This window comes from Sporothrix brasiliensis (assembly GCF_000820605.1).
Source record: "Sporothrix brasiliensis 5110 chromosome Unknown Cont17, whole genome shotgun sequence".
Classification (NCBI taxonomy): Eukaryota; Fungi; Ascomycota; class Sordariomycetes; order Ophiostomatales; family Ophiostomataceae; genus Sporothrix; species Sporothrix brasiliensis.
Window position 1 is genome coordinate 435319 of NW_024467136.1, and position 18227 is coordinate 453545.

General features: G+C 54.0%; 6 protein-coding genes across 6 annotated transcripts; 4 read left to right on the plus strand and 2 right to left on the minus strand.

Annotated features, from left to right (window-relative positions):
- Positions 1-7407: 7407 nt before the first annotated feature.
- SPBR_02775 (alcohol dehydrogenase) lies at positions 7408-8876 on the plus strand (the record flags this gene model as incomplete). The annotated part of the gene is made up of 5 exons (XM_040761078.1): positions 7408-7483; positions 7662-7716; positions 7784-8504; positions 8582-8610; positions 8687-8876. The coding sequence occupies 5 exons, from the start codon at positions 7408-7410 to the stop codon at positions 8874-8876; spliced, it is 1071 nt and encodes a 356-aa protein (XP_040620118.1).
- Positions 8877-8987: 111 nt separating this feature from the next.
- SPBR_03276 (uncharacterized protein) lies at positions 8988-9566 on the minus strand (the record flags this gene model as incomplete). Its single annotated transcript, XM_040761579.1, has 1 exon — positions 8988-9566. One exon carries the CDS (start codon positions 9564-9566, stop codon positions 8988-8990), a length of 579 nt encoding a protein of 192 aa, XP_040620119.1.
- An 825-nt stretch (positions 9567-10391) lies between these two features.
- Positions 10392-10709, plus strand: SPBR_03362 (uncharacterized protein; the record flags this gene model as incomplete). The annotated part of the gene is made up of 1 exon (XM_040761664.1): positions 10392-10709. The coding sequence occupies one exon, from the start codon at positions 10392-10394 to the stop codon at positions 10707-10709; it is 318 nt and encodes a 105-aa protein (XP_040620120.1).
- A 1878-nt stretch (positions 10710-12587) lies between these two features.
- Positions 12588-14213, plus strand: SPBR_02693 (uncharacterized protein; the record flags this gene model as incomplete). The annotated part of the gene is made up of 1 exon (XM_040760996.1): positions 12588-14213. The coding sequence occupies one exon, from the start codon at positions 12588-12590 to the stop codon at positions 14211-14213; it is 1626 nt and encodes a 541-aa protein (XP_040620121.1).
- A 911-nt stretch (positions 14214-15124) lies between these two features.
- SPBR_03150 (dolichol-phosphate mannosyltransferase) lies at positions 15125-15959 on the plus strand (the record flags this gene model as incomplete). Its single annotated transcript, XM_040761453.1, has 2 exons — positions 15125-15174; positions 15239-15959. 2 exons carry the CDS (start codon positions 15125-15127, stop codon positions 15957-15959), a joined length of 771 nt encoding a protein of 256 aa, XP_040620122.1.
- Positions 15960-16179: 220 nt separating this feature from the next.
- Positions 16180-17966, minus strand: SPBR_02606 (uncharacterized protein; the record flags this gene model as incomplete). Its single annotated transcript, XM_040760909.1, has 2 exons — positions 16180-17672; positions 17903-17966. 2 exons carry the CDS (start codon positions 17964-17966, stop codon positions 16180-16182), a joined length of 1557 nt encoding a protein of 518 aa, XP_040620123.1.
- Between the last annotated feature and the right edge of the window lie 261 nt (positions 17967-18227).

Here is an 18227-nt window from a genome sequence, read left to right on the forward strand (position 1 = left end):
TAATACGACGAATCCGCATTTCGTACATCGTACAGAAACTAAAATAAAACTCAAAAGGCTACAAAGTACGAGAGAAACGAGGCCGGAGCGAGTAATGAGATAAAGGCAAGTAGACTCTGCAAACGACAAAAAGCTGTCCTGTGCCGTAAGATACGAAGCGCGTTTAGCCCGCATAATGGTTAGCCAGGAAAAGTTTGGGACCAAAGGATTCACGACGAAGGATGAACTGAGTGCAATTTGCATCGATGCAGGATTGGTGAGGGACTGTAGAACCGTAACTTGCGGCCGATGTGGTGACCAGCGCCTCGTTTCCCCCCTCAATATGTCCAGAAGTGAGTACAAGAGAGACCTTCAAATAAGGATTTCGCCACCCGCACATATATGCACAAAATAGAGCCCCAAAGAGCCTCTCAAAGAGCCTCCTTTCCGAAGCCTCCATGTAAAAGCCTCACCATGTCCAACAGGACGTCTCGTAGTACGCCCCAACATCTGCCAACCCATGCAGCTGCTCCTGTTGTGGCAGGAAAGTGCATTTCACAACTGTCGTGGACGAATTACAGATGCAGGATGAAAATCATGTCCACGTACAGAGGAAACAAATACAAATACTTTGAAGTAGCATAATAAAAGTGGGATGTGCTATCCTCCTCTTGTTGCCCGCCATTTCCTATCGTTTTCCTTTTTGCGAGGTTCGAATCCCACCAAAGGAAGCGAGCGTTTTGAGGGGCACAGCCAAAAAACCCGGCACCTGGCCAGGGGTCTCGTTGGCTTCGCGCACTTCACTTCCCTGCGGGAAGGAGTCGAGTTTTGATTCCGGAAAGGAGTAGTAAAGTCCCACGAAAATGTTCTCGTTGGCTACGGATCCCACAAACACAAAGGAGAGAAGGAAAAGTTTACCTCCTGCACTGCTGCGCTGTTCTGCATGATGATACTGCGTCTTGACGAAGTGTCAAGGGTGGTCTGGTTGCAGCGAAAATATAAGAAAGAGGGGACAATAACGTGTGATCAATTGCTGGGGGTTACCAGTGAGTCTTATGGCGAGATACATTGCTCCCCAATATTCTCGCAACGTCGCTATTTCCACTTTCCACTTTTTGGTATCATTTCTATGGCGTATTGTTCGTGATGCGTATAAGTCGTACGCATGTAGGGTAAAGAGGCACTCATTTAACGGGACCAGACAGATACGCGCCAATGATCAAACCAAAAAAGAAAAGAAAAAGCTACAGAGTAACTTGCTTGAGCTTGACGTATTGACTTTACACGCGAACGCGTATTCCGTATTGCACGTTCCATGGAGTGGATAACAGAATGAAATGCAATGAAAACAGCCCCAGGGCAGAACGCAGAACGAAAGGCAGACAAGAGACAGCCGAAGACAAGCAAGAGACAAGCAAAAAGAGGCTCTTCGAAAGAGCGGACCAAGGTCCACACAAACAAAAAAAGGCTCGGGAAGCAACAGGGGGGTGGGGCAGCCGCGGTTTGGTACATACACGCAGGGATCCGGTTCTATTCAAGGATGGGCCCGCCAAGTGCTAGTGGAAAATAGTTTGACGGTCCGCGAGACAAAGAAAACGTTAGATGGTAACTGTTTGTCGTTCGATGGCTGAAGCGGAAGGCGAGACCGAATAATAGACGCGGGCCTAGAAAACAAGGGCCACCTCGAGGCAAGTTTGGAGTGGACAATTTTTATGAATAATACGACGTATACGACGTAGGCGGACGGGAGCAGAACAGAAGAAAGGAGAGAGGGAGAAAGGAACGCCATCTCGTTGAGCCTTCTGGCGAGAGTCCATTGCCCACACACAATCACCCACACCAGTGCGGGAAGCGGTCGGGCGAAGGAAGCGAGAGCGGCGGGGCGGCTGATGTGACTTGGGGCTGTTCGGAGACAAACAGGAGCGCGGGATGCACGTTGGTGCCCATATGTTGGCTGTTGTTATTGTTTTGCATTCCGCTTTGTCTTCTGGTGATGCTGAGAGGTTGCGAAATGAGAAGGATGAAATGGAAAGAGGGTGCCACAGATGCCGGTCGGCTGCTCTTTCCTTGCTGCCTGTTTTCTGTTCCTGCCCGATGCTTTTGGAAAGTGATGGAATTTTCCAGCCACAGGCTCGTTTCTTGCCGTTTGTGAGACACTCTATTCTGACAACTCTAATCTGTCTTACTCTCCTTTGTCCATATTTCTTTTGTGCCCTCCATATTGCAGGCTGTGTTCTTCCGGCTCGTTGGTCCAGGCCGCTCACTTATTGACCAAGGAGATGTTTAGTTCCTATAGTCGTTTTTGTCTGGAGCTCAGATTGGCGGCGGGAAGGAAGGAACAGCCACTCCTGCCTATTGGGTATTTGGAAGCAACAGGCGGAAGGAGCAAAAAGAAAGTGCAAGTGCGCTAGCGTATGTCTGTCAGCTAAGAAGTGTCAGCTATCGCCTTTGCGCACGAGTTATTCTTACTTTTGGAAAACCTATATGGCGCGGTATGAGCATTTTTAGACGAAATGAAGAGTGATATGGAATATGGCTTGCTCGAAAGCCTCCTCACCATATATTGCAACGTTGGGCGATTTTCACTTTTCTGGCAGACCGGAATCAAAGAAGGCAGGAGCAAGACTAGGCGGTTTGTTAAGATCAGCAGGAGCAACCGTCAACAACATAAACAAGGCACTAATGAGGCAATGAGGCAAGGAGAGAAAGGCCTCGCCAAGGAAAGAGCAAACGAGGTAAGTGAACAACATAGTTTAATATTCGACAGAAGATGCAAAGACCACAAGGCCGCGCTGGTTCCTCGACGTGCACGCTACGATCGTCCAGAATGCATACAAAGGCAAGAAAAGGAAGCGACAAAATACACAAGCCTCGACAACCCAATGAATAGAAGGCGTTGCTGCGTTTTGGCGCCTAGCACCATGCTCGACGTGACAGTGACGACCATAACATACCAAAAACACCAAAAAAAAAAAAAAAAAAAAAAAAAAAAAATCCCAACATGGTGGAGGACAAACTCTCCTTCCGCAGGCAAAGCGGAAAGTGTCCGCCCGGATCCAGCACGCATCGTTGCCGTTTGGAGTATGGCGCCGTGCCGCCCGCCACTGCGGCCTTTGCAGATATCAGATGGAGAGTCTCCAGGAGCCGCAAACTCTGTAAAAGTCCAGGAAAGAAGGAGGTAACATTGATGACAGAGAAACACGCCGCAATGTCAATGCTGTTGGCACTCTGTCGTCCATCTCGTTCTCCTTATTTTCTCCGTTCTTTCTTCTATTTTTTAACTTCTCTGTCTTTTCCATCTTTCGAACAGAGATCCAGCCAGTTGGGGGATACCAGGAGAGGCGACGGGAATACGACGTATTGCGTCGACCTTACAGTAACTCGTCTGTGGATTGGCCTCGGATACCTGGGGTGACAGTGGAGCCCGCGTGTTGTTGGAACAGTGATGGGCGACTGGGATGGGATGCCCTTGGTCGGCATTGACAAGGCTGAGAAGGGGACAAAGGAATAAAAAAATCAGGAGGAAATGAGCAAACATTAGATACAAAGTACAGCAGCACGAGGCACAGCGGGCACATTGGGCACATAGGACACAACAAGACAAACGAAGCAGACAAAGGAGGAGAGGTTCATGTCTCGTGTCGTACAGACTGTACATGTAAAAGAAAACTATAAAGTCGACGCATCTACCATTACCCACAGAGACAACCTTAGCATCGACTCAAGCAATGAACGAAGCAGGCTACTGTTGCCCATTCTTGCTGAATAGAAGAAGGGCCTGTGGCCGAATACGACGTGTTCCATTCCGCACATTGACCATGAAGCGATGACCGAGAGTTGAAATCCGAAAAGCGGACAGCATCAAAGCCGAATACGGGAGTGTTGCTGAACTGCCTTTCAGCCCAAGCTCCACCCCCATCCATGTCCCTTGTTCTTTCATCTTTTGCTGTCAAACTAGCTCAGCTTTGGTTCTTTTTGCTCCTCGGAAAACCCTGCTGGCTGGGAACACGCCGCAAATGCATCAACTGCCCAAGAAAATGTCCTCCGCGCGATGTTCGAAGTATGATGCCGAGGGACAGGAAGCAAGGAAACTAGCCATGTGTGCCAATGCCCTTAAGGTAGTGACTTTTTCTTCTTGTTTCTTCGCGTCGCGTTTTTGGCCTGTTGATGAAGCCAAGCGTGGTGGAAGCTAAATAAGTCGCAAAAGTGGTGCAAATGCATCACGATCATGGCAACCTTCGAAGCAACGGAACCCATGGAACCCATGGAACCCATGCCCACCGAACTACTGTCGGCAGGCAAAATTCCGTAGGACAAGTACGAAATACTCCGTACAAGGTTGGAATTAAACAGAGACAAGAAATGGGGAGGCTAAAGCAATCGGACATCAAGCTAATCGACTCAGTACAAGAAATGGACACCAAACGAGCCGCAAAGTTCATCCGCAAACTCACGCCATATGCAAGCCACGTTTTAACGCTTGTTTCTTAGTCTCAATACAAAATAACCTGCATCGTTTACACACACCGCCAAAAGCAGCGGTATTTTTAGGAATTGTCTTGGTAATACTGTTATGCTGCAGGATGTTTTCGGACCTGAGATACCAGGGCGTTCTCTCAGGTGCATGCTTTACCTAATTGCCAAGCCCCAGACTGCCCTAAGAAATCAAGACAGCCCCCCAACGAAAAAAACAAGCCCTGGCCCAGCCGGGTGGTCCTGTAAACCAAGGCAGAACAAAAGGTGAGGCATGTCTCGCTTACCTGCCCCAGAAGTAGTTTGGTCAGCTTGCCGATTTCAATCAGGACTTTCTGGAACGGAGTTGTTCAGCAGTCCGTGCAGGAGAGTGGTGCTCGTTTGCAGTTTACAGCTAGTCTCCAAGCACGGAGCAATACTCCATACGAGCAACGGTCGACGTCGTTTGGTGTTAGTTGGAGGGGGCCACCAGGCTAGCACAGAAAAGCAGACTTTCCTTTGTATTAGGGGTCCTGAAGTGACAGTCTTTCGTATGGATCGCGGTCTATACGGTGGGTGGAGTAGCAAAAATTCAGCATTCAGCCGCCAGTAGCATAGAAACGATACAACCGTCGTTGTTGTGCCTGGCTGAGCCGCCATCATGTTAGAGAGTGGGGGGCACGCTAAATTCCTCGACTTGTCTGTTCGCTTTCGTATTGTTTTGCGAAGTAATCTCGACCACTGATACGGAGAATGACTTTATTTGAACAGGAAACAAAAAGCCAGGGAGGCGGGGGTCACGAACCAAGAGTGGACAAGATGAGCTCCTTTCCGCGTATTTCGTACCTTCTGCGCATAATTTGTCCTCCCAGTGAACGAAAATTGAGACAGATATAAATGCGAGGCTTCGAGAGCGAAAGCGAGAGGAACGAGAGCCTGGAGCCCAGCGATAGCGGCTCAATATATGGCTCGACATTGGCACCCCTATTCCACCAAGCTGACCTTTTTTGAAAGGATGTTGATATGCAATTTTGTCGAATTGTGTATTGCTCGTGCGCGTTGAACATTTTCCTTTCCCAATTCCCCCCTTTGTTGGATGCTGGTTCCTTGAAAGGTTCCCATTTTGTGTGCAGTGACATTTCTCGACCACCTCACCGCCCTCGAGCTGTTTTTCAACATACACATGCCGAAAACTTGGAGCTGACTCACTGGCAGACATTACAACGACCACGGGTCAGCGCAGTTCGATGACACCCTTGTCTCCAGCTGAGATGCCGTACGAACAAGACCTAGGGGCAAAAACGCCACCAATACCTCGAAACTGAATGAACGCTCTTGGCAAACCTGCGGGGCGGAGGCCTTATGCGCCGCTTTTCACACGCTTTTCCACGGTGGTGCGACGCGTTTATTGAAAGACGATGACGGATATGGAAATAGAGAAAGGGGGCAGTGGAAGAACAAAACAAGGAAAAAAAGGGGTAAACAGGTGTAAATAAAAGTGACGACGCCGAACACACGAAGACGAAAGCATTGGTACTGGCGGAACAATGTGGCCAACAAGTCGCACAGGCTGCCTCCTAAAAGCAGGTCTCGCATTGGCAGCACTGGGGCACTATGACTATCATCACCGTCGTCTTATTCCGATTTGTCTGGGTGGAGTGGTGGTCGGGCAACTTTAACGAGACTTTGTATGGGGCATATTCCCGCGGGCACTCCAGCGGGCTCCCGATCGGGCAACTTCCGTGTTTGTGTACCCTCTAAGCATTGCGTGGCAGTCTCCACTTGCATCCCCGCCGAGGTCGTCTCGGGCGTGGCCGGCAAGCGGCTCTGCTAGCGCAGCTCGTGCAGGTGCTCCAGCAAGAGCCTCTCTGAGCCTCCATGGTGCCTGGACCCTTCGATTCGCGTTATGGTTGTCTTGCTGCCTTGCTGTCCCTTGTTTTCTTCAGCATGCGCGTACGACGCACGGAGTACGACCTCAGAGACCTGCTGTCGTCCTTGTACTCCGTGCCCACATGCAAGTCAGACGTCGTGCTTGGGTGCATGGAGTGGCCTCGCCTCGAGTCTTTCTGGCAATGGCCAGTTGAATGTGCAGAAAGGAGCTGTTGTTGGAGCTTGGACCACGGACGGCAACTTTGGAGAGTGGGTGGCCGCCCTTTTATGTACAATTTGTATGTCGTAGGCGGCTTCGTTCTCGCCCGTTCGTACCTTCCGTATTTGAGACTTTGTAGACAATCCCGGGTGCGGTCCCGGGAGCCGGATGCCGAAATGAGGCAGGTGCCAACTAACGGTACGGTTGCGCCTTCCTGCCGTCGCAGTTGCCCGGAAGTTAACCGAGCCACGATACTTGGCCGACGTATTATATAATTCTGAAATTTGCATCGCATCGCGACTCTCAAAAAGTGCCTTAGTATCATGGGGGAAAATGTGTTCCGTTTCATCAGCCACAATATCGCCGTCTTCGGCGTCTTAAGCCGCTGGTATCCTACAGTCAAATCAACAAAAGAACTCCTAAAAGCCCCAGCGTTAACGAAAGCCGGCCACTAGTTCCGACACTGGATTGCCGCTTGTTGCTTGTGGCAGGCTTCTCCTCACTCTCGCTCTCCATTCGCCTCTGTATTTGCCCGCGCTTGTTCTCCGCAAAAGCCGGTTTCAGTCGGGTGTTTCAGTTGCTTTTCGACTACGTTTGTGCAGTGAAGGAATACAGCGACGTTCAGTAAATTACTTTTAAAGATCGGGTGCGTTTCCGAGACGGCGTCAGTTGTGTGGATTGCGGTGCTATTCCCGCGTGGAAGCTTGCAAATGAGGGGCATGGGGACAAAATAGGCCGATCGTATCGCGGCCGCAGAGTCGCCAAAGTCAGGACATAATATCTGCCCACGTCCGGCACATCAATTCAATGTTGCAAATCATCCTCGACATCAACGTCAACACCAACCGCGTCCAAAGCTACTATTCTCTTGCTCGTACAGCTGCAACATGTCTGCGACTATGAAGGCCGTCGTCTTTGACGGACCCGGCAGGGTCTCGATCCAGGACCGTCCGATACCGCAGCGTGAGTCGGAGACGTACCTAATTCCATCTACCGTTCCGCTGACATGCCACACAAAAATGAGGAAACATCACACTATGCACATTGCACGAATCGAGCATCGAGATGTACTTTATCGTGACGTTTCTTGTCTCATTGTATTACGGTGGACGTCCATTCTAACAGCCCTCCCGCCTTGCAGTTGAGAACGACCATGACGTCATTGTCAAGGTGCAGGCCACGGCGCTCTGCGGGTCGTATGTTCTCGTTTCTGTCCTGGCACTCCTTCAATTGTCGTCAACATGCGTCCGCTCTTGCTAACAGGAACGCCAGCGAGCTCCATGTCTTCCGCGGCCACCAGCCGTCGGCCACCGGCTTCATCATGGGCCACGAGTTTGTCGGCGTCGTGACCGAAAAGGGCGCGGCCGTCAAGACGGTCGAGATTGGCGACAAGGTCGTCTCGCCCTTCACCACGTCGTGCCAAACGTGCTTCTACTGCCAGAACGAAATGTCGTCGCGCTGCAACGAGTCCCTGCTGTTTGGCTGCCCCAAGCTCGACGGCGGCCAGGCCGAGTTCGTGCGCGTCCCCAACGCCGACGGCACCGTCGTCCAGGCGCCGGCCCACGTCGACGACAAGGCCCTCGTGCTCATGGCCGACATTTTCCCCACGGGCTACTTTGGTGCGCGCAACGCCTTCCGCCTGCTGGCGCCCAACGTGCAGCCCGAGGACGCCGTCATCGTCGTCGTCGGCTGCGGCCCTGTCGGCCTCTGCGCCATTGTGGCGGCGCTGGAGCACAAGCCCAAGCACCTGTTTGCCGTCGACAGCGTGCCGAGCCGTCTGGCGCTGGCCAAGCAGCTGGGCGCGGAGCCGCTCAATTTCGTGGAGGACAAGGAGCGGATGGTGCAGCGGGTGCAAGAGGTGACCGAGGGCCGGGGCGCGGATGCGGTGGTCGAGGTGGTCGGGTTGAGCCCGGCGCTGCGGACGGCCTTTGACCTGATCCGGCCGTTTGGTGTGATCAGCTCGATTGGCGTGCACAATGCCGAGGTAGGCTTCGCTCGCTCAATCGTTCCAACGCCCACAGTCCTTTTCCTCGCCGTCGTCGCTAACACGTTCTCTGTTAGATTCCCTGGGACGGCAACGAGGCCTACAAGTAAGTGCTCATTACCCCCAGAAGTTCGGACGCCCCCCGCCGTGACCTCCGTTCTAACACGATTCCACGATTCCAGCAAAAATGTTCGCGTGCAGATGGGCCGCTGCCCTGTGCGTTCCATCTTTTCCGATGCGCTCGCGGTGCTGGCCAAGAAGCAGGACAAGTTCAGCTTCATGTTTGACAAGATCATGCCGCTCACCGACGCCGCCGAGGGCTATGATCTGTTCAACAACATGAAGGTCCAGAAGGTCGTGTTCACAGTGTAGGCGTGTGAGAGGAAATGCAGTCGCGCGAAATTGCAAAATTGGCGTACCAAATTGCCAAATTGACGTCGTTGTATTGTGCCGTTCATCGTATCGTATCGTTCCGTGTCGTGCTCAGTTCTGTCTGGGCTTCACGATGCCGTCGTGCATAAAGTAGTAGACCACCGACGAGTCGTCCTGAACGACGGCCAGCAACAGACGCTTCCCCCGCCGAGCGCCACGCCATGCCTTCCAGTCGTTGTCGTCGGCCGACGTGGCGGTCGTATCCGCCTCCCCGTCGATCGCCCTCGGCAACGCATCAATCGAGTCAAAGATGGCTGCAAACTGCCCCACTGTTGGCGTCTCTCCCAGGTGCACTGGCAGCACCCATTCGTACTCGGGCGGCTGTGGGATGCGTCCACCGGGGCCCAGCGCCCGTTCGGCACGCATGATGGCGATCTGCTCGTCCGGGTGGATGTACATGCGGCGCGGTGGGAGGCCGGACAACAGGGTGCGAGGGTGTCTCTGTGTCGGGCCATCGTCTCCTCCGTCGCTGTAGTCGTTGTGTTCGCCGTGGACGCGCATGTCGGTCCAGTCCTGCTGGTTTTCGAGGTTGTTCAGAACAATGTCGGCCAAATCACGGTCGAGCTTACGGCTGGGGCTATGGCCAGTGCCGAGTGTGGCCGTCAGGGTCGGCCCTTTGACAATATTCATGATTGACAACAAGAGATGCTGTGCCGTCAAAGAATGACAGGGTAGGTGTTTTGAGACGGAAGTTTGTTCTTGTACCTAGATGGTCAATTACTAGGAAAGCTGTGTTGGACAAATTTCTTAGCGCGGGTTCTGAACTTGTTTGCTTTCAGGCCCACAATTGTTCCATTGAAGAGCTCTAGCGTCACTATACGCCAAGCGCCAGTACCAGACAGTTAGAACGGTGCCAATAGCATATGAACTATTGTTTCGTGGGCCTTATTTCAGCCTTGCATCAAACGACCTCTTTTGAGCAGCAACGACCTGCAACCGTTCGTTGCAATTAGTTTAGTTAACGTTGCCTCTTTTACATGGGATATTTATAGCGTATATTATTTTCAATAAATTGTCAGGTACATTTATGTAAATGAAATAGAATAGAATAAAATTGATAATATTTCTTATTTCAGTAACATGTTACGCTGATTTTAGATTCACCTGAACAATGAATACTGTTAAGCTTTGACAACGTGCAAATTAACAGTACAATCCATACCCCATCTCACCGTCTTTGTCGAACAATAATTTGTCAGTTGAACAGAAGACTGAACAACATGAGAGCGGACGACTATAAAACGTTGAAAGAATCCTTCGAAAGTGTCATGTAGTGTCTTCTTTTCAGGCCGGCAAGTATCGTCATTCGATGGCAAGCAACAAATAAGATAAGATTTATTTATTTTATTTTTATGCACTTGCATTTGCACTGTTTCGATTCTTCGCTGGAACGCCCCATAGTTTGCCAACCTCGACTTGTCTCTTCCCTTTCGTCTTCTTCACTCCAACGACATCATGGGTTTCACCCTGGAAGAGATGAAGATGGTGCATGCTCGACTTAGCGATCTCATCGCGGCAAGTAGCCAGGAGCTGACGCAGACGACCGGTGTCCTGGACTTCGTCGCTGGCATCGACACAGACACACAGCAGCAGCTGGCCAACGCCGCGAGCAGTGTTCGTGGCCGCCGGGGCCGCAAGGCTGTCCTGAACGCGGAGGAAGAGACGGCCGAGAATCTTCGTCTGTATGCGGAAATCGAAGCCAAGATGGGCCGGGCGTGGATGAAGAAGTATGACCTGCAGGAGTCCAAGCGGCTTTTGGAGGCGAAGAAGTAGTGGCAGACAATAATGAAAGTAGATGGGACGTACGCGTAGTAGCCGTAATATAGAAGTGGCTGGCTCACTTTTCAAACCTCGTTTTTCTTTTTGTCCGTTGTCCCTTTCTTCCTACCGATTTGGCCTGAATATCAACAATTCTTACAATTTTGCCCCTACACCATGTGAACTCCAATACGTCGTGCACCATTTATTTTCCAGTCGCCTAAACTGACGTTTGACTGAGCCACAGAGGGTCGTCCTCCTGATTACGTACCGAACGGTTCTCCGGTGGCTGACAATATTGGCTCAGCCTTTCTTCAGGGCTTTATGCAAAACGGCCACTTGTAATGACACAATGGGACTGTCCAATGACCACTGCGTCCTTTGCCGGAGTGATTTTGGCAAAGGAGAATGTCACTGACGTCAATTTTGTGCCTATCGCCCACGGTTGCTGCCGTATGAAATACACCAGTTGATCAGAACATGTGTAAGATACATACGGAATATTCTGCACTCTGTCTCTCAATGCCCTCTGGCGGCAACGTCTGGCAAAGACCATCAGTAACAGTATCTTACACATGATATGTTACGTCCATCGTACTCTGGGTAGCATTATGTAAATGTGCAGCTTTATCGTGAACCTGTTCACGTGTACATCTTTACTATGTGAATACTCTGTGTTGGTTTGTTTCCCTCTGCTTTGTCCACTGTTCTTTTTCTTTACTTTCCTCCTCTTTGTTCTTCCCTCTCGTGCAGCGATTGCCTTTTTTTCTTAGCACCTAGTTCCTGCTCACTAACTGGTATTGGCTTGCCAACCGAGGAACTCTTAATGCTGGAGGCTGCTAGAAACCACGTTCTGTGCCTGGAAACTAGCACCAAGTTCCCTCTGTTTCCTCCACCGTCGCTGCCGATAGGCCACTAAGCCAGTACTAAATAAACGCTGACAGGACGAGAGGACCTCTTTCCAGGGGCTTAGCGGGGTTTTAGCGCTCCATTAGTGTGTAAATATACGGCGGCAGCGCATAGAAAAGATCAACACATGCAAAAGAAAAGCAAAATCTTCCCTCCGCTTTGCTGGCCTATTCTGCTGCTTCTCCTCTTTTCGATATACGGATGCGGCAGGTCGCCTGTCGCTCGCTGTATTTCCGCATCACGTTGTATGTGACTTCCTCGTGCGTCGTAATACGCCGTATATCCATCGCACCTGCCTCCTGCATCTACTTGCTCCGCTCTACCTGCCTGCTCGCTCTTTGCGAATGCCCCGTCACCCCGTGCTTTCGTGGACCGGTCGAGACTCTATCGTCGCTTCCCCCGTGCCTGCACTGACGCACCTCTCTCGGTCTTTCCATTTCTTGTTTTTCTGTTCAGCCTGCTATCGGGTCACGAGAATTGCCCAATTGCTCAATTGTCCCAACATCCACCCATAGCCTTAAATCGCCTGGAACGCATACCATCCCAAACTTGCAATCTGCCGTTTTCCATTTGCCGATTGCCCTCCATTCCTTGTCTTTCTCGTTCTGGTCCTCTCTTGTGTTTCGTTCCGTGTGTTTTCGCTGCCGTCTCCCGTTGCAACCACGAATTGCCCTGTTTTCCTGCAGCCGTGACTTGCGCCAACTTTCCCAGACGATTGTTTTGTTGATTGCGTCACTGGCTTTTCGTCTTGACTTGCCATTGACCTGATTGACTTTGCGAATCGATCGAAGTCATCGTACCGAGCGCACTGATCCAACGTATCCAATTGATTGAATTGGACGGACGACATCAGCGCACTCGTGTTTGCGGAGCACTCTGTGGCAGTGACGCGGCGACGATTTTCTCGCCACTGTCCTTTCTTTCCCCCCTTGTTCACACCCATCGGATGCCCAGCATTTCACCTTCTCCAGAGTGGCAATCATCATGGGGCAACCGACCGAGCCCACTTCTCCCTTGGAACCCTTTCCTGCTGCGACGGTCTCGCCAGGCATTGAAATGAGCTCTGTACCCGCCGACAGGAGCGATAGGATCGATAGGAGCGACAACTCGCACACCTACCAGACCTCACAGACCTCGCAGACGTCTCCCACTGCGCCGAGCAACGATCCCATCTTCAGCGACCGCCGCAACACCGTCGGCCGCGAGCGACGCGAGTCCGTTGCCGCCCTCAGCAACCCGAACCAGCGGTCCTCCGAAAGCATCCCGCGCAGGCTGTCCAAGAGCTTTCAGGAGTCCAACCTGCCGCCTGGTTTCCTCGCAGCCACCGCAGACATGACGTCGACCGTGATGACGGCGGCGCGCTCGCGGTCCAGCACGGGGCGCACCCGCTCGTCTACCGCCAGCGACCCTGACGAACGTAACAAGGCGCTGCAGCAACAGCGACAGCGGACGCCATCGAAAGGCGGCGACGGCACACTCGAGACACTCGACGAGCAGAAACACTTCTCGTCTTCATACCCGAATGGCAACGCCGACACGAGCAAAACATACGGCGCCAATGCGACCGCCGCCGGAGACGCGGAACAGAAAGAGGGCAGTGCTGCTGCCACCCTTGTCCGCCCGACGCTGTCGGCCGACGAAATACCCCACCAAAACGCAAACGTCAACAGAAACGAAGACGGTGCTGCACCAGGAAGCACACCCCCGGCGAACGTCCTTGCCGATGCCGACCTGTACAACGACTATGACAACGGCTACCACTTCCCGCCCAAGTACTCCACGGGCGAGTCGTTCCACCACGGCGCCGTCGCCTTTTGGCATTATGCCCGGACACCCATCGGGTTTCTGGTGGTCCTGTATGGCCTCAACGTTGTCGCATGGGGCGGCATGCTGTTCTTGCTGCTGTGCAATGCTAGCCCGGCCATGTGCTACCCGACATGCAACGACATCAACTCTCCGCGCCGCAAGTGGATCGAGGTCGACAGCCAGATCTTGAACGGCCTCTTCTGCGTCACCGGCTTCGGCCTCGCCCCCTGGCGTTTTCGGGACATGTACTACTACCTCCAGTGGCGCATCGGCAAAAAGGAAAAGGGCATCCGCCGCCTGGCCGGCATCCACCGCGGCTGGCTGCGCCTGCCGGGCTCGCAGGACCTGCCCAGCACCACGGGCCCGGGCAGCGTGCCCGCCGAAACCCCTTGCAGCGCCATCCCCTTCCCCGAGTCCAAGATCCCCGACAAGCCGCTGACCGGCCAGCGGGCACCGCCGACGCGCCACTGGGTCATTCTCTTTGTCCTGGGCATGAACATTGCCAACACGTTTCTGCAAGCCGTCCTGGCCGGCTTCATGTGGGGCATGAACCGGTACGACCGGCCTTCGTGGTCGACGGGCCTGTTTGTCGCCCTCGGCTGCATGGCAGGCGCCCTCGGCGGTCTCGGCATGTTTTTCGAAGGCAAGCGGGTCAAGGGTATCGAGGGCGTGCCGCTGACGGACGAGGACCGCGCCAAGCTGGCCCACGACCGCGAGCTCGGCATCTACCACTACAACAACCTCAAGGGCAAGCGGCCCAAGGACGACAAGCACACGCCCGACCTTGAGGCGGGGAAGACGTAGGGCAAGCCGTCCTTGCGTTGACGTTGCGTGCGGTGTCTGTCTGCTGTGCCTGTGTTTTATGTTCTTCACCCCGACATTATACCACATACGTTTTGTAGTTCTTCGTCCTATCCTTTTGTCTTTTTTGGTTTTCTGGGTATTGCTTTGGCTTTGCTTGTTTCTGGATACATACATACGTCGCACCCTGGCAGCAAAGGCGTTTTGGGCGCAGGAGCAAGGCCTCCTCGGATATCGGCCGTGTCATAGACTGTATTGTCGCTCTCGGGGTGTTGTCTTATTCATTCGCTGAATTCTTGCTATAATTCTTGTAATTGTCCACACATAGAGACACCGGGCCTTGTATCGCTATTTATAAGTCACAAGAACTCGCGTTCTCCCGCTTGATCCGAAATAAACTGCATTGCCGTCTCCATCATGCTATTGCTGCCAATGTACATTCGTACGCTAGGTGTGTAATCATAGCTACATCTTGAATCGATTTCGAACAGTCGGCCAGCATTGTCACATGATCCGCCAGCCAAAAGTCCAAAGAGTCGAGAACAAGTTCAATGTTGCGATAACGATAAGGACAGGCTAGAGGCGCCCAGGCGAAGCACATTCCCTAACGTAACGCGTCGCAACCGCTGAAATACAGGCCCAGAGCCCACCAAAAGCTTAGTTGGGTACAGCGCATGGAGCTTATTTCGCGTGGGCGACCCAATTCAGCAACCACCCCTGGCCCAGACGCCCAAAAAAGGGGAACAGCTGTCCACTGCTGCATTTGCATCGCGAGATTAGCTGTGATCGCTCCATCCTCGTTCGTTTTTGCATCTCGCGACAACTTTCCCAACAATACTTTTTGACCCGACCGGTGACGATCTCCCAATCCTCGATTTTACCTTTTTGCCAAAACACCTCCCCATCCTCCCACAATGGCGCCTACGAAGAACACCAAGAACAAGTACTCGGTGATTCTGCCGACGTTCAACGAGCGCCAGAACCTGCCCGTGGTCGCCTGGCTGCTGAACCGGACCTTTACTCAGGAGTGCGTTTGACAAGGGACGGAAGAAGAGGAAGAAAGAGAAGAAGAACATGCCGGACAAGACAGACAAGAATGACGAGGGAGACACTGCTGACGCTGGGCCTAGGAACATTGACTGGGAGCTCATCATTGTCGACGACGGCTCGCCCGACGGCACCCAAGAGGTCGCCAAGCAGCTCGTCAAGGTCTACGCGCCGCACGTCGTGCTCAAGACGCGCACGGGCAAGCTCGGCCTCGGCACGGCCTACGTCCACGGCCTGCAGTTTGCCAAGGGCAACTTCATCATCATCATGGACGCCGACTTCTCGCACCACCCCAAGTTCATCCCGCAGATGATTGCGCTGCAGGCCACGGCCGACTACGACATTGTCACGGGCACGCGCTACGCGGCCGGCGGCGGCGTGCACGGCTGGGACCTGCGGCGCCGCCTGACGAGCAAGGGCGCCAACATTTTTGCGGACACGGTGCTGCGGCCCGGCGTGTCGGACCTGACGGGCTCGTTCCGGCTGTACAAGCGGTCGGTGCTGGAGAAGCTGTTTGAGAGCACCGACGTGCGCGGGTTCGGCATGCAGATGGCGCTGGCGGTGACGGCCAAGGCCATGGGGTACACGATTGCCGAGGTGCCGATTACCTTTGTCGACCGCGTGTACGGCGACTCCAAGATGAGCGCGTCGGACATTGCCGAGTACGTGACGGGCGTCATAAAGCTGTGGCTCAAGGTGTAGGTGGCGGCCGGACGAGGCATTATGGACGTTTTGGATGCAAGAAAATACAATACAGGAGCGGGCAGGGGGGACACTTAATGGAGTGGAATTGTGGGAATTGTGGGAGTTGTGAGATTCGCGTCTACGCAACTGTACTGTTTCTTTTGTCACTTTGGGCGCTTTTACACACAACAAAAATACATTGGCATTTCTTTTTGGTTTTCTGTCATGGAGGATGGACCTAGAGTTTAAAGTCTGCATTCGTCTTCTCCCAGGCTTGGCCGTCGGCGTGCGTTTGGTCGGCCACGCGTTGTGCCAGGTTCAGCTTCATAGCCTTGGCGCGGTCGGTGCACAGCTCGTACATGGTGGACAGGTTGAAGAGCAGTGTGTGAGACGAGTAGCCGGCGTCGACGAGCTCTTCGAGCACAGCACGGCCCTCCTGCATCTGGCCGACGTACAGCAGGCACACGGCCAGGTTGACGCCAATCATCTCGTCGTCGGGCGCGTCGTCCCGGAGCGCGCGCCATGCCGCCAGCGCTCTCCTGTACTCGCCATCGGCCATATCGCAGAGAGCGGCCACTACGCGAGGTGCGAGGTCGCCCGCATCACCACTCTTGCCAGTCTCAAACGGCGAGCCCGCCGTGTCATCGCCCGCGGCCTGCGAGGCACCGTCGAGCCCCATGGCCGCCCGCGCAGCGTCCACGTCGCCCAGCTGCAGCCACAGAAGCGCCTTGGCCATGTCGATGCGGCGGGTAGCGAGTGTCGCTGTCGTCGTCGAGGGCGCCGATGAGGAGGAAGCAGAGGAAGGGGTCGACAGATTAGCCAAGTGCGCCGCTGCACCCGCCATGTCGTCCATTTCGATGAGCGCGCCGGCCACCTGGATGCCCAGTTCAGACAGACGCGCCTTCCACAGCTCGCGCACCGAGTTGTCGTGCGTCACCAGCGCCGCGGCAATGCGCACGCGCGCCTCGCGGGCCAGCTCGTAGTAGCTCATGACGGCGCGGCGGGGATCGCCAAAGCCCAGCGCCTGCAGGCGGACGTGCAGGACGCGCAGCGCCCATGGTGCGAGGTGGGGCGGCAGACCCGACGGGTCGTTGGGGTCGGCCTCGCCGCGATAAAACGGGCTGTTTAGATCTTCCAGCGCCTTGGCTTCCTGGGCGGCCAGCGACGTCATGTCGAGCAGCAGCAGACACGCCAGGCGGGTATAGAAGAGCGAAAAGATGCGGGCATGGTCGGTCGGATCTGGCTGGGCAACAAGCTGGCGGGCGGCCACGATGGCAGCGGCGCGGAAGTGGCCAGACGCGAGCAGGTCGGACAAGGCGGTGGCAGACAGATCGGCGGCTCCGACGGCCTCGTCTGGATTGGGCTGGCGATCCGATATGCGGAAAGGCTGTGGCACATTGGCGCCGGCAGCAGTGGCCGGCAGTGGGTGGTAGATTTCGGGCCGCAGCAGGTAGATGAAGTCTTTTGGGCGCGGCGACGGGGCTCGCTGTGATTGCGTTTTGCCAGAGACGGCCGCATCAATGCTTAAGCCGAGTCCAGCAGCTGCAGCACCACCTCCTCCGCCACGCGAAGGCGGCGGTGACTGCTGGGACGATTGGCTCATGGGCGAGCCGGGCCCTTGCCCAGGACTTCGTCGCCGTGCACTTGTATAACGCGAGGGCGTCAGGCCGTGGATGGACGCAGTTTGTGGTGGTGGAGAGAGAGGAGAGAGTTGTGACGAGGCGGAGGCGGCTGTCTGTGGTCGTATCGAGAGTGTTGATTGCGAGAGGGGGCTATCGACAGTTAGCGAGGTGACTGCTGCCGCGGAGAGAGCTCAGGCAGATGGCATACTCGTCTACGTCCAACGGGCCTTTTGTGGACGATCGTGGCCTTGCTGCTGTTGTTTTGTCAGTCGTCACTGTGATCTTTGATCTGTGATTTTCGTATCGACATCGACATCGATGTTCGTTCTGGAGGCGTACCTTTTGTGGACGATTTGTTGCGGACATGGCCTTTGCCGTCGCCGGACGGTCGTGATCCGTCCATTTGAGTGGTCTCGTCAATCAAGCGGTGCCGGTTAATACGTGTTGTTGGTTTTGTACCAGTACTTTTACGGTGGTGACGTTCCTTTGTAGCTGGAGAGAGCTCTATGGGAGAACTTAGGTGACCCGCCTGGAAAATATGGGGCAAGCTGTCGCAAACGCGAAGCCACACTGTGGCTGCACACTGTAGAGTACCTGCCGGCTTTTTGTTAGGACTAAATGTAGCCAATCAGATGCCGGAATTGCCTTTTTGGTGCTAAACCTT